A 13,398-nucleotide genomic window follows, 5' to 3' on the forward strand; every position below is an offset into this window, starting at 1 on the left:
GGAGTAGTACTCTACCGAGAGACAGAACTCTGTCTCTCTAGGGCATCTTCATCTTAAAAACAAAAAAAAAGACATAAAATATCAAATCTTTAAACCAAATTAGTAACTTTTAAATGGTAGAATTTCAAGCAGTGTAGCAGGTGGGTGGGTGGGAAAGATAAATTGGGGCTATCTTCCCCCTCTTTCTCAATTACACCACCCACATAACCTGCAATTCCACCTTGAAATGAGGCCCACTCTGGGAAAATGATTTATGGCATGCATTTGGAGAGACACTAAGAATATGGGCAGTGTTATAGAGTTATCAGGTTTACTGCATCAAATTGGATAACCTTGGAATTAAGGGGAAGATCTTAAGCATTATTGACCTCACTTTTGTGGATCCATAGATACTAAGTGTCCCTGTCACATCAGACACTGGTAAAAATGAAGTTTGATGTGCTGAACTGAAATCTGACCTGCTGGATGTACAATGCCTGAGCTTTCCAAGAATTTTTTCATAGAAAGAAACAGAATCATATGATATTGCCAACTAAAATATTTACTTTTTTTCCTACAGGATGTTGATAAATGGTCTTTTGATGTATTTGCCTTGAATGAAGCAAGTGGAGAACATAGTCTGAAGTTTATGATTTATGAACTATTTACCAGATATGATCTTATCAACCGTTTCAAGGTCAGAAACATGGAACAAAAGTAAAATGCTCTTAGAATGAGTTATCTGAATAGGAATGAAAATGCAGAACATTGGGTCATTAATCAATTCATTTAAAAATGTTTCTGGGTTGTCAGATCACAGAACTAAGGGGACGAGTTCACCACTTGATATAGCCATTCTCTACAAATCACTGACATTTCTATATATCCACTGGGGTATCATAAGGCCATGATAGACTCATTCCAACAAGATACAAACATCCCCCTGAATTATTCACAGAACACTCATGTAAAGATTGGAATCTATGTCTTAAAGAAATATGATTTTGCTAAAATGCAGAATGAACCATTATTGGCAGCTTTTCTTAAATTGAAATGAAAGGGTTTCTAATTAACTTCACTTAGAGCCATCTCAGCAACAGATTTGATTCAGATTTCTGAGCCTGTATCTATGGAATCGTGTTTATTTTTAGAGTTAGAATTTACTGGGAGGTCATTTATTTTAACCCCCTTGAATTACCGATAGAAAAACTAGACTTCAACAGTTGTAATTGGAAAATTTTACCCCTTTAAGAACTAGCCTTCTTATCTGACTCCGGAAGATACAAAATTTAAAGATTGCTGTATGGGTAAGACTGTTATTTCATCTATCTTAACTAAACACTTGGGGGTTATAATCCTTCTCAGCATTGAAAACTGACAGGTTAATGAAGTGTTTTTTCAGAACAATCCACATTTAACTTCAAGAAACTACTGCCCACATCTGACTCACTAATGTATCCCATTCCCAAACATCTTTGTGCTCATGTTGATTTAGTGCCACTCTTTTGGTCAAAATATAATCATAATTGTTACTTTCTGCAGATTCCTGTTTCTTGCCTAATTGCCTTTGCAGAAGCTTTAGAAGTTGGTTACAGCAAGTACAAAAATCCGTATCACAATTTGATCCATGCAGCTGATGTCACTCAAACTGTGCATTACATAATGCTTCATACAGGTATCATGGTAAGAAAGTCTTTGTAACTGAAGTTTGTTAGTTTGCAACATCAAATTCCGTTCCCTTCTCACTGTCTCTTTAATACTCAAAAAAGTATTATAAGTAATAATCTTCTGGATTTTTGAGGGTTAATGAGTTATTTATAATATTCATTTTTCAAAAAATATTTTAACTCAGTGAAAAAAGATCTCCAGAAGCAAATGAAAATAGACCACAAATTTTTCAAAATTTGGACTGTGTAACATTTTTCATTTGTAAATTCCTTTTCCCATAGGTATCAACCCCCAGAAAAGTGACCTAGAGAAAAAGTCTTTGGAATCAAAGTTAGTTGTAGTGCTCTCCCCTCCTTTCATCACCCAAGCTGACCTCAGTAGCTTTTTTTCTTTTACATGTTTGCATTGCTAATTACAATCAAATCCTAATAGGGGTTTTTGGAAATTATTCATTTGGATTTTTCCGAATTCTTCTTCCTCCTCTTTGTATTTGAATGAATCAGTTGATGAGTGAATAAATGGTTCAGCAGTGCAAATCCTGGGACAAAAATGAGTAGATGTTGGGAAGTCTGGGACTGCCTAGAATTTCTGTAGTGTCTTAGAGCATAGGATTACTTCCAAGAGATAAAAAGGGACGGGAAGTCCTTCCTTCTGAAGATTCCAAACTGGGATGGGTTCAAAAGGGTATGAGCCATGTGAGATCCCCAGAATCTGAGTACATTTTTGATTCCTCATGTATCAACCTAGGCTGAAGCAGTACCATAAAATGCATATAAGTAGAATGGTCCACCAAACCCCATAATTTACATTGCCTACCTGTTTAGATTTCAAAAGTCACATTCTTTTTATTGGTAAGTCTCATTGGCATTCAGATCTGTGTAACTAGTACTCCTCCATATCTCATCATTCTGCCCCAGAGACTGTGTTCCTTACCTGGTCCCACACAAAGCCCTTAGGGCCACAGTGTAGAGTCCTGAAGATCTTGAAAACTTGTAGCAGGTACATGATTCTCCCAAGTTTATTGTATACAGATGATAATTGTATACATTTTCCCCCAGAATCCAGTGTGTGGTTTACTACACATAAGATCCCTTTGCTATGATTCATCCAAAGGTGTCTCACGTGATGAATGAAGAAATTATCTATTTTACTTCTCCGTCTTTTTTGCCTCCAAGATGTTGCAGATCCATCAATGCCTTGGGCTCAGATTCTACTCCTGCCCCGTGTTCCAATTATCTGTTTTCTCCAAAACAAACTACTCTAAACTCAGTGGCTTAAAACAATAATTTATCATTGTTTCTCATGGGTGTCTGTAGTTAGAAGGGTCCCAACTAGAAGGTTCTCATTTGGGGTCTCTTGTGTGATTGTGACCAGCTAGCAACTATGGTCAAAGACATCTGAGGACATCACTGGGCAAGACATCCACAGTGGTTCACTCACATGGCTGGCAGTTGATAATGGCTAATAGCTGGGAGCTCAGCTGGGCTTTTAATGAAGAATTTTCTTGGAATATCACTGCCAATTCAATAGAAATATGCATTATATTGGCAGGATCACTAAGTAATATAACCTGCTTTGGAGTTAATCCCTACTATGGGGAGGTTAAAATCTCAAAAACCTTCACTGATGCATGACTCTCTTGTGACCTTCTAGAAGGCTGAATTATATGTGATGTTAACCTTATACCTTTGTTTTCTCTTTTTAAGATGTAAATGTGGGTATCACCCAGTTAAGATATAAATGTGCCCATCGAGCCAAGTCAAATGCAGTCATGGCTGAACTTGGTCCTTGGTTGAAGTTTACTCACCATTCATTCCAGGAGTCTGATTTGACATTTAAAGGGAGGAAGTAGAACTTAGCAATAATAAGTAGAAACTCAAACTTTCAAAGATGTAGCTTCGGAATATTGTAAGATTTTTTAAAGTAGTATATGTAACTTTCTATCTGTTTCTCTTTCTAGCATGTGTGCGTGTGCACACACACATACACACAAATTATTTTAAAGCTCTGTTGGTTTAATAAGTCTTCATTGTCAGAGCTGTTTCTTGAACTCTATGTTTTCATTTGGTTTGATATACATGGCAATTAGAGTGAAAAACAAAGTGCCTCCTGACAAACAGCTGCAGATGCTGTTAACACTTGAAAAAGTTTCTTTAACATCTTCCTGGTTAGAGTTGCTTTTCCTTTCTAAGGCCTTGGAATTAAATCTGATAGTGAGGTGGTTTTCATTTCAAGTGTTTGGCATTTCCTCTTTCCTGAATTCCGTGGCTTTGAAAAGTTAACTGAAAAATGAAATATTTAAGTGTTAGTCTGGAACAGAAACTGAACTAATTAAGTTTCTTCAGAACAAAAGGGAGTGGAAAAATAATGCCTACTTTGGTATAAAAAAATATCTCTGCTTTAATTATGAAGTACAACCAGAAGATATATGCCATTCCAGGCTGGTAGGAAACGAGGATTTTGTTTTGAAATACATTTTTGCTTAAGTACCACAAGTGTAAAGGGAACCAAATAAAAGACTCCTAGTTCAGCTTCAGAACCTCTGTTCTGAAGGTGACATTGAACAGATGAGGGATGTTATATTGGTGGGTAAATAGAGAAATGCAAATCTACAATGTGCATTTACCCTCAGACTTGCAAGGAAGACTTGTTCCAGGATCTAACAAGTCATTCCAACTTCTCTGGAAGACTGGGGAAATCTGGCCCAGCCTGGCATGACTCTTAGAAAGTTAAAGTTGTTAGTAAAGATCACATAGTCACTTTTTGAGATATGTAACTTCACTCTACTTTAGCAGGTTTGGTTTAGAAACATTTCTAAATTTATTCATCCTTTACCAAAAAAAGTGTCGATGGACTCTTTACTTATCCCTTAGTTTGGCCATTACAAAAATAGTCGGGTGGGAGACTGTCAGTGTTGTCCAGGATCGGGAAAATACATTTAAACTAATGAGAAATTTTGTGATTGATGATGAAAGGAAAGGCAAAATGAATTTTCAGTTTATTGACTATTTTGTCAAAACTAGGTTACATTGCCAGCTTGAGAGTTTTTTGCAAGTTATTTTAATAAGCTTTTCTTTGGATTAAAAAAATGGTAGTAGGAGAGTGTTAATTTTCATACATATGAATGTGTTGGTTCTTTGAAACAAAAAACAAAGCATTACAGAAATATCCATTTAACTGAAACCCCTAGGATTTGATATGGAGTAGACAGGGTCACTTACTTTAGTGTTTTAGTCTATCTCCTGCTGTTTCAAGATGGTCTTATCAGCATGACATTTATGGAGCACTCCAGTAGCAGCCCAGCACTGTCAGATGACTAGTGCAGCCTGTCACCTGCAAAATGTTCGCAGGACCATTGCCTGAAAGGGATTGGGATGAAGCGATCATCCTTCAGTTTGTTAATGTCATATTGGGACACTCTCAGGCCTGGGAGTAGGCAGTGCAGAGAGGATGCTAGAACACCCTCTGTCTCCCTCTCTCTCCTTTTGTCACTTAATTAATTTGTAGCCCCGTGTAGTGCCACGGTGATAGGGGGGTGTGGTAGCTCGATCCCTTTGCTAAAGAGCAAATGCTTCACCGAATGCTGCCAAGCCACTTCCAAATGTCTCTTTGAATATGAAATCATCTGATGGCCTTGGCAAGGGAGCACTTGTATTTGAGGGCTCCTGGCACTGTGTTCCCTCTAATACTGAGAGTAGAAGAAAAAGAGATAACTTGAAAACTATTCCTTTGGAACTTGTAGTCCACTGACTACACCCAGAAATAGCCCCTCACACTCTGTAATTACTTAATTTTTCTCCAATCTACAGAAATTCGCCACTATGTCTCTGTTCTGCAAACTACATGGAAATTCTGTTCTTGTAAATGGCTTCCAATACAACAGTGTTTGGAAGAGTAGGAAGAGTGTGGGCTTTCAAGGCAAGCAAACACAGATTTAAAACCCTACTTCCCCACTTCCTAGCTCACTTGCTCTCCATATCTGTTCCCTTGTCACTAAAATGTGGTTAATAATACTAACTACCTTGTAGTACAACAGTGAGGAGTAACGATATCATATGTGTAATCCTAACCTAGTTCCTGAAGCATAATAGCTATTAGTAAAAATTATTATTAATTTATATATTATATATTAACTTATGTGTATTATATGTTAATATTATTATAATATACTCGCTTTCCATATTGAGTAAGTTATAGTAAAGTACCTCAGTCTATTCAAAGGGATAGAGAAAAAAAGGTCCAACCCTACCTATCATGTAAGCTAAAGGGGTTGTTAATTACACCGTTTTAGACACACCGGGAGCTAATATGTCAATGTGATTTTTCTGACCTAAAATTCTCCCAGGCCTATACATATACACATATACATTCTCTATCGTACACACACACACACACACACACACACACACACATTAAATAATTCAGATATGAAAATTACATCCTAAGTCTAAAAGCTTTGTTAGCTTCTCTACCTATCAGTATATTTAGTTAAATTATCTAGAAATTCTGCTTTTGAAACCTTGGACGAATGTATTCAGCATATTACCACCCTGGAATAATGAAGGCTATTGTCATCTGTAGAAGGAAGGAATATTGTGATCTCTGGAAAGAACAGAAATTTTGGAATCAGTCAGATTTTAGTTGGAATTCCTGCTCTGCCCCTTGAGAGCTATGTGACCTTTGGCAGGTTGATTCAATTCTTTAGGATTCAGCTGTGTTATTTGCCAAATAAGATTTAAAACATTTACCTAGTAAATGGTAAATAGGGTGATTATAAAAATTAAATGAAACCAGCTACCTAAAAAGTCCAGTTAATGTTCGTTCCTCCTCCTTTCTTTCCATCAACATTGTACATGCTATTAATGGCAGTCAATACCTCTCTCTGGTATAATTTGAGGACTGCGCATTTTACAGTATGTCTACCTGAGCAATTCTCTAGGCAAAATGCAGTTTAGATGAAGCACAATGTCTACACTGCTCATGACTCTTCATTTTAACCCTTTATTTCTGCCCATTAGGAATCAGAAGAACTTAGGTTATGTACTGACCACTGTTCTAGTTGGGAAGAATGACATGATTCAGACTTATTCTCTCTGACTTGTCATCATGAGTCATTTACAAAATTCATGAATTTAAACGACCATTTTCTGAGTTAGAATTCTCATTCAACACCAGTGTAAAATGAATTGTCAACTAAGGACATAAAAATCAGCTCCCAATTCTACTTTCACTAATATGAAATAGATGTATTTTTCAATTAAGTGTGAATGTTCAATGTTTCTCTCTTCCCAAACTAGTTTATAATGTAAACTTAATTGTTAAGACTATACTGTGACAATAATTAAGATGAATTGATGAAGGAAGTACTATTTATAGGAGGCAGAGATTAATGAGACTAAAAACAGGAAACATGTATAATCAATTTTGACAGTTATGAAGATAATAATTTTAAATACTTATGAGATAATCTATAATTAAAATTCATCTCTTATTTCCTAATTTAATTATTTTACAATTGCAGCTTCATATTCTATATTATCGTAGTAGATATAGAATATTGCTTTTTAAAAATCACAGGTAAGTCTGTAAATCTTAAATATAACCAATAGTAAATACTTAAGAAAATAGGTGATTTTTTTTCTAATAACAATTTTCTTTATTAAAACAACGGATTTCTGGGGTTACAAAATCTGGTTTAACTTCAATTGCTATTCAGTTCATGGTGTTTAATTCCACAGTCTCAGTGGGGACATTGGAGGCTCAGTCCCAGTTCAGCCGTAATATAGGCCTTTAATGAGGTAATTTCCTTCCTTTTAATGACTCACCATTAAATGCACCTATAAACACAGTGCAGCTAGTTATATCAACTCTCCTTAGTTCTAAAAATTATTTCTGCTTCAGTCATCCAACTGTGAGGCATTTATTCTTGAATTGCAATCACTAAAGATATGTTAACTCATTATTATTTTCCAGATTCAATACCTTAAACAATGTATTTAAAGTAATAAGTTCAGTAAAATGCCATTTATTCTGTATTTTACTGTATATTAAGACTTGTAATAGGCACAGCACATACATAAACTTTAAATTTCTTTTAAAGTCCACATGGGAATGATCACTAATTCTATTTTCATGGAAACTGTGCCTAAGAGGGTAAATAGCTTGTTTGCCTGAGGATTAACAAAGGCTTAAAATCAGGATTCTCTGATTCCACAGTCTCTTTCCACTATTCCCTATTACCTCCTCCAAATGCAAAACTAGTGAAATTCAATTCAACAGACAAATGTCAAGTTCCTACTATGTGCCAAGTACCATGATGGGTTATATGAAAGGAGCAAAGATGAATAAGACTGTGCCTTTAGCAACCATGAGACTCAACAGTGTCACCTCCACTGTTAGACCCATGGACCTACAGTGTCTTCCTGTTGCCTTTTATTCAAAATCTTAATTCATCAGCTCTAATCAAGGTAGCTTATCAATTCTTTCCCATACTCCACCTTCAATCTCACTTCACTTGACTCTCCAACACAATTGTACTATTAGCAATTCAATTTCCGTACAGGCCTCTATAGTATCATTCCATATTTACTCTTTCTATTTAGAATCTCTCTGTTCCCAACCTTGCATTTAGCTACCAATCTTTGTCCATCCTTCTTCCAAGATCCACTGCCACCAAATAGATGTCCTATCTGCCCTTCTATTCTGTGAGTTTTCATCAAGTATGCATGTACTTTATATTTTTCTGCTGCTTTGTGCAAGGTCTTTGTTTCAAGTGTATGGCATAAAACCACTAAGAGCAAGTTCCACATCACTTTGGATCCTCCATTCTTACCATCAAGTACCACCTACTTACAACACTCTCCAATAGAACTTCCTGTGGTGATGGAAATATTTTGTATCTGTACTGTTCTATAAGATAACCACTTGCCACTACTGAGCAGTTCAAATGTGGCTACTGCAACTGAAAAAGTGAACTTAATTTTATTTATTTTTAATTTAAATAGTCATATGTGATTATCATATTGAACAATGCAGTTAAAGTGTTATGCAAAATGTGAGTAATGAATAAACTATCAAATTACCTAAATGGACTTATAACAGTAGAGAAATTTTATTAAAACCATCCACTTGATAACAACAACAAAAAAATCAATGTATATGAATCAGTGCTCTGGATTTTATGTGAAAGCATTTATTCTTTCATTGTTATTAAGTTTAATTGTATAGTCATAGAATATATGTATCATGAAGAATAAACTTGATAAATTCTTGGAAACTCTTCTAAATCTCTAAATATAAAAACTAAGTTCAGTTTCTCTAATGACCAAAGTGAATATTTTCAACTCACAGGTGGAAAATTTTCTAATAGTAGGGTCTTCTACAAAAGTTGTGCTAAAAGACATTTTAGTGTTGTATGAGTTAATATGTTAAAAATCACTAAACTGAAATGATTTCATGAGAACCCAAATTGGTAAGGCTGTAAATTCAAAATCCATTTAGAGTTCACCTTTTAAATCATAGAAAATTACTTCTTTTCCAATTAGCAAGGAAAATTATAATGTCTGAATTTTTAAATTAACAAGCCATGAAACAATCATCAGCCTCATGAAGAATCCATTATGCACAATTAATGGAGGTAAAATAGGGAAAAAATTATTTAAAATTCATATAACAATTTTATATATTGATTTATACTGTGTACAATGAAAATATTTATTTTGTAGAAAGACAACATTGACTCTGCTTTTTGATATGATGGAATCTTTGTTTAATTTAATAGCACTGGCTCACTGAACTGGAAATTTTAGCAATGGTCTTTGCCGCTGCCATTCATGATTATGAGCATACAGGAACTACAAACAACTTTCATATTCAGACAAGGTAAGTTAGATAAAGGATTAACTTTTCTAAGTTAAAACTTGAAATTTATTTTTCTGAATATTACTTATTTTTAAGAGGATTTCAAAATAATAATGAAGATGTCTAATAAGAATGGATTTTAGCAAAATGCCTTAAGCTTGAAACACCTCAATCAGCAACTCTTATTTATCAAGAATCTTGTATTTTGGTGGCATATTTAACAATTTAAAGAACATAAAAATGTATAAGATAATTTTTCTTTGCCCAGAACTTGCACTAAACTATCACACAAGTCTGACATTTATTCACTGGGACAAATCTTACAACATTATTGTTCACGGCATCAGTCTGGTGTCATTATATATTTGAAAGTAATGAAGTTCCACTTCTGAAAATAATCTAAAGATCAAAGAAATCTAATTTCCAGGTTAGCATGCAATATTAAATTTAAAATAATTAGAAAATTGGATTTTTAATTATGGTGATAATGGCAGTTATTAGAATCAAAATACCAGAGTAGAGGTGTATTAGTCTGTTAGGAATATTACATAATACTACAGATTGGGTGGTTTAAATAACAGACATTTTCTCACAGTTCTGAAGACTGGACATGCAAGATCAAAGTGTTAGCAAGTTTGGTTTCTTCTGAGGTCTCTCCCCTTGGCTTGCAGATGGCTGACTTCTTGCTGTGGCCTCACATGACCTTTTTCTGTGCTTGAACATACCTCAGGGTCTCCTCCTCTTCTTATAAGGCATCAGTCATATTGGATTAGGGCCCACCCTTTGACCTCTTTTAACATTAATTATCTCTTTAAAGGCCTTATCTCCAAATACAGTCACATTCTAAGGTACTGGGGTTAGGACTATAAACATATAAACTTGGGGGAACACGATTCAGTCCATAATAGAAAGGGGCTCTAAGCTCTTTTTGGCTGCAAAGAGATTTCAGCACCCGGGAAACAGAATTTGGTTTAAGACCCATCAGGATCCAATTCACTTGTTTACATAGGATCCTGAATTTCTGTCTTTCACTAGTCAGAGATGCTTAAGATGGACATGTAAGTCGAGAGACTGGTTTCTTTCTGGAACTACTGTAGAGCTCTCTATTCTTGTTGAGGGAAAACTAAACCCAGTTATTTTTTGTTTGCTCATTTTTTTTTAATTAATAGACTTTATTCCTTAGAGTAGATTTAGGTTTACATAAAAATTGAACAGAAAGTACAGAGTTTCCACATACTCCTTCCCCAACCCCACAGTTTCACCTAGTGTTAACATCTTGCATCAGGTGTGGTACATTTGTTACAATCGATGAACCAATATTGATACTTTTTTTAAAAAATTTATTTATTTTACTTATTTATTTTTGGCTGTGTTGGGTCTTCATTGCTGCGCGTGGGCTTTCTCTAGCTGCGGCGAGCAGGGGCCACTCTTCACTGCGGTGCGCGGGCTTCTCATTGCGGGGGCTTCTCTTGTTGTGGAACACAGGCTCTAAGTGCGCAGGCTTCAGTAGTTGTGGCTCGCGGGCTCTAGAGTGCAGGCTCAGTAGCTGTGGCGCACGGGCTTAGTTGCTCCATGGCATGTGGGATCCTCCCGGACCAGGGCTCAAACCTGTGTCCCTTGCATTGGCAGGCGGATTCTTAACCACTGCGCCACCAGGGAAGCCCCTTGATACATTATTTTTAGCTAAAATCTATAGCCTGCATTTTGGTTTACTGTTTGTGTTATACATTTTATGAGCTTTACAAATGTATAATGCCATGTATCCACCATTATAGTATCATCCGCAATAGTTTCACTGCCCTAAAAAGTCCCCTGAGCTTCATCTTTTCATTCCTCCCTCCCTCCTTCTCCCTTTACCCATGGCAATCACTGATCTGGTTAAGATCTCTAGTTTTGCCTTTCCCAAAATGTCATGTATTCAAAATCATGCAGTGTGAAGCCTTTTCAAACTGGCTTCTTCCACTCAACAATATGCATTTAAGGTTCCTCTATGTCTTTTCATGACTTGATAGCTCATTTCTTTTTACTGCTGAATAATATTCCATTGCATGGATGTACCAAAGTTCACATATTCAACTATTGAAGAATGTCTGGGTTTCCTCCAAATTTTGGCATTTATGAAAAAGCTGCCATAAATGTTCACGTGCAGGTTTTTGTGTGGTCTGTTCATTTGTATTTTAAGAGCAATATTTCTAAAAATTGATTTTCCAGCTATAGGAATTTGTTGTTTTGATGTGGGGAGCGTGGAACATTTTATTAAAATACTGGACATTTTAGAGCTTCAAGGGATCCTACAGTGACTGAGATCCACATTATAGATCATCTGGTCTAAGCCTCACAGTCTAAGAAAAGAAAACAAAGATCTTAATAGGTGAAATTACCTAACTATATGCACATAGTCAGCTGATGGCAATAGCAGGGCTGAGAAGCTGAGATAAGGGACACTTACTCTCAATCCAGTCTATTTACATAACTCTGCTCCCATGGGCAGAGACAGACATATAACAGTCAATCTTTTACAGCCTTAAATGGATGGACTTGAAAATTATGGCCCCTTGACAGAGACAGAGGGAGAGTTGAAATTCAAACAATGAAATGTTGGGGAAAGCATTCTGTCTATTCCTAGAGTCTCCCAGATTGACAGAGCATAAAGTGAAAAGGAAGACCTTGAAGTCTGGTTGTACAGCAGGGATGTTATTAGCCTACACATTTGTAGAGTATAGAGATGTCCTGTTTTCATTTGTGTTAAACATCAAAGGAAAGGTAAACTATGCAGATCATTTTTGCTTAGCAAAGGCTCTTCTATATCCACCAAATTCATAATAAGTGGGATTTTAATTAAAGACAGCTCATTACTGAGCTGGGCCCAGTGTAGGACCACAGTTTTAGGAATTGGAGAAGGGAGCAAGTGATTTGCTTCCAATAAATATTTCTTGCTCTTTCTATTTTGAAAAGTAAAGGCAATGGACTGGCCTCCAGCAGCAACATTAAATTATCACTTCTAGATTTCTCCTTTTACCATTTATTTACAACTGGATGAAGAGTCCTAATCTACTTTATACTTTAGACTGCAGAGAAGGAAAAGGAGATGGAGAAAAGAAGGAGGAGAAAGAGGAGAGAGAGGAGGAGGATGAAGAAGAATACACTTTTTACCATTTTATATTAAGAAGCTCTGTATAAAAACTGGGGGAAGGTCTAGTATTTTACTTATTTTCTTATATATTGTCTATCAGGGTCAATTATTTAATGGATTAATTCTACAAGAACTTGAACATTTTATGAACAAAAAAGTTGTAATGATCACAAATGCAACAATATGATGTGCTTTTTGAAATTATTGGCTTCACATTTTGTCCAAGGATATATTGGTTTTATGTTACTGATATCAATAATTCTATCATATTTTATATTATTCATTATTACTTGGATTTAGAGTTGCTTTTCTAATATGGAAACCTACTTACTGGATAATGCAAAATGACTGAAAAATAATTTAAAACATAGTGCAAGGCTAGATTTGAGTTCAATACAGACATTATAATTCATACAATCCTTGAAAGTGTAAATAAATAGAAATAATTTCCTCTTTGTGAAAAGAAAATGCCAAGCTACATGTAACCATGGACACTGGATATTGCTTAGAATCTTGTTCTTTCCATAGCAGTCAAAGATTATCTCAAACATTAAGACCATTCTGTATTCTCAGCGTCCTATTGGATTTATGAGACAAAATCACACATAATTTGCTACAATTAAATCTGGTTAAAAAACACATCTTTGCTTGTTGCTGTACAAAACTCTGATGAAAGAATTCAAAGAAGAACTACATAAATGAAGAGATATTCCATGTTCATGGATAGGAAAACTCAATATTGTCAAGAAGTCAGTTCT

At 35.5% G+C, this 13,398-nt stretch overlaps 1 protein-coding gene and 1 long non-coding RNA gene across 7 annotated transcripts in view; one reads left to right on the forward strand and one right to left on the reverse strand.

The window, feature by feature from the left end:
* LOC309631332 overlaps nt 1-13,398 on the reverse strand; it is a 639,135-nt gene that overhangs the window by 422,064 nt on the left and 203,673 nt on the right. The gene's annotated exons all lie outside the window — the stretch shown is intronic.
* The window catches only part of PDE1A (phosphodiesterase 1A), a 359,806-nt gene that overhangs the window by 276,719 nt on the left and 69,689 nt on the right, over nt 1-13,398 (forward strand). For all 6 annotated transcript variants that reach the window (XR_014246179.1, XR_014246180.1, XM_082397534.1 and 3 more), the window contains 3 exons: nt 560-676; nt 1,522-1,662; nt 9,428-9,528. Coding sequence is in view for 4 of the 6 variants with exons in the window: in XM_082397534.1 (XP_082253660.1) it covers nt 560-676; nt 1,522-1,662; nt 9,428-9,528 (359 nt within the window). In the remaining 2 variants the exon portion in view is untranslated. The remainder of the gene's footprint in view (nt 1-559; nt 677-1,521; nt 1,663-9,427; nt 9,529-13,398) is intronic.

This window comes from Balaenoptera borealis (assembly GCF_965194805.1).
Source record: "Balaenoptera borealis genome assembly, chromosome: 6".
In the NCBI taxonomy this organism is placed as follows: Eukaryota; Metazoa; Chordata; class Mammalia; order Artiodactyla; family Balaenopteridae; genus Balaenoptera; species Balaenoptera borealis.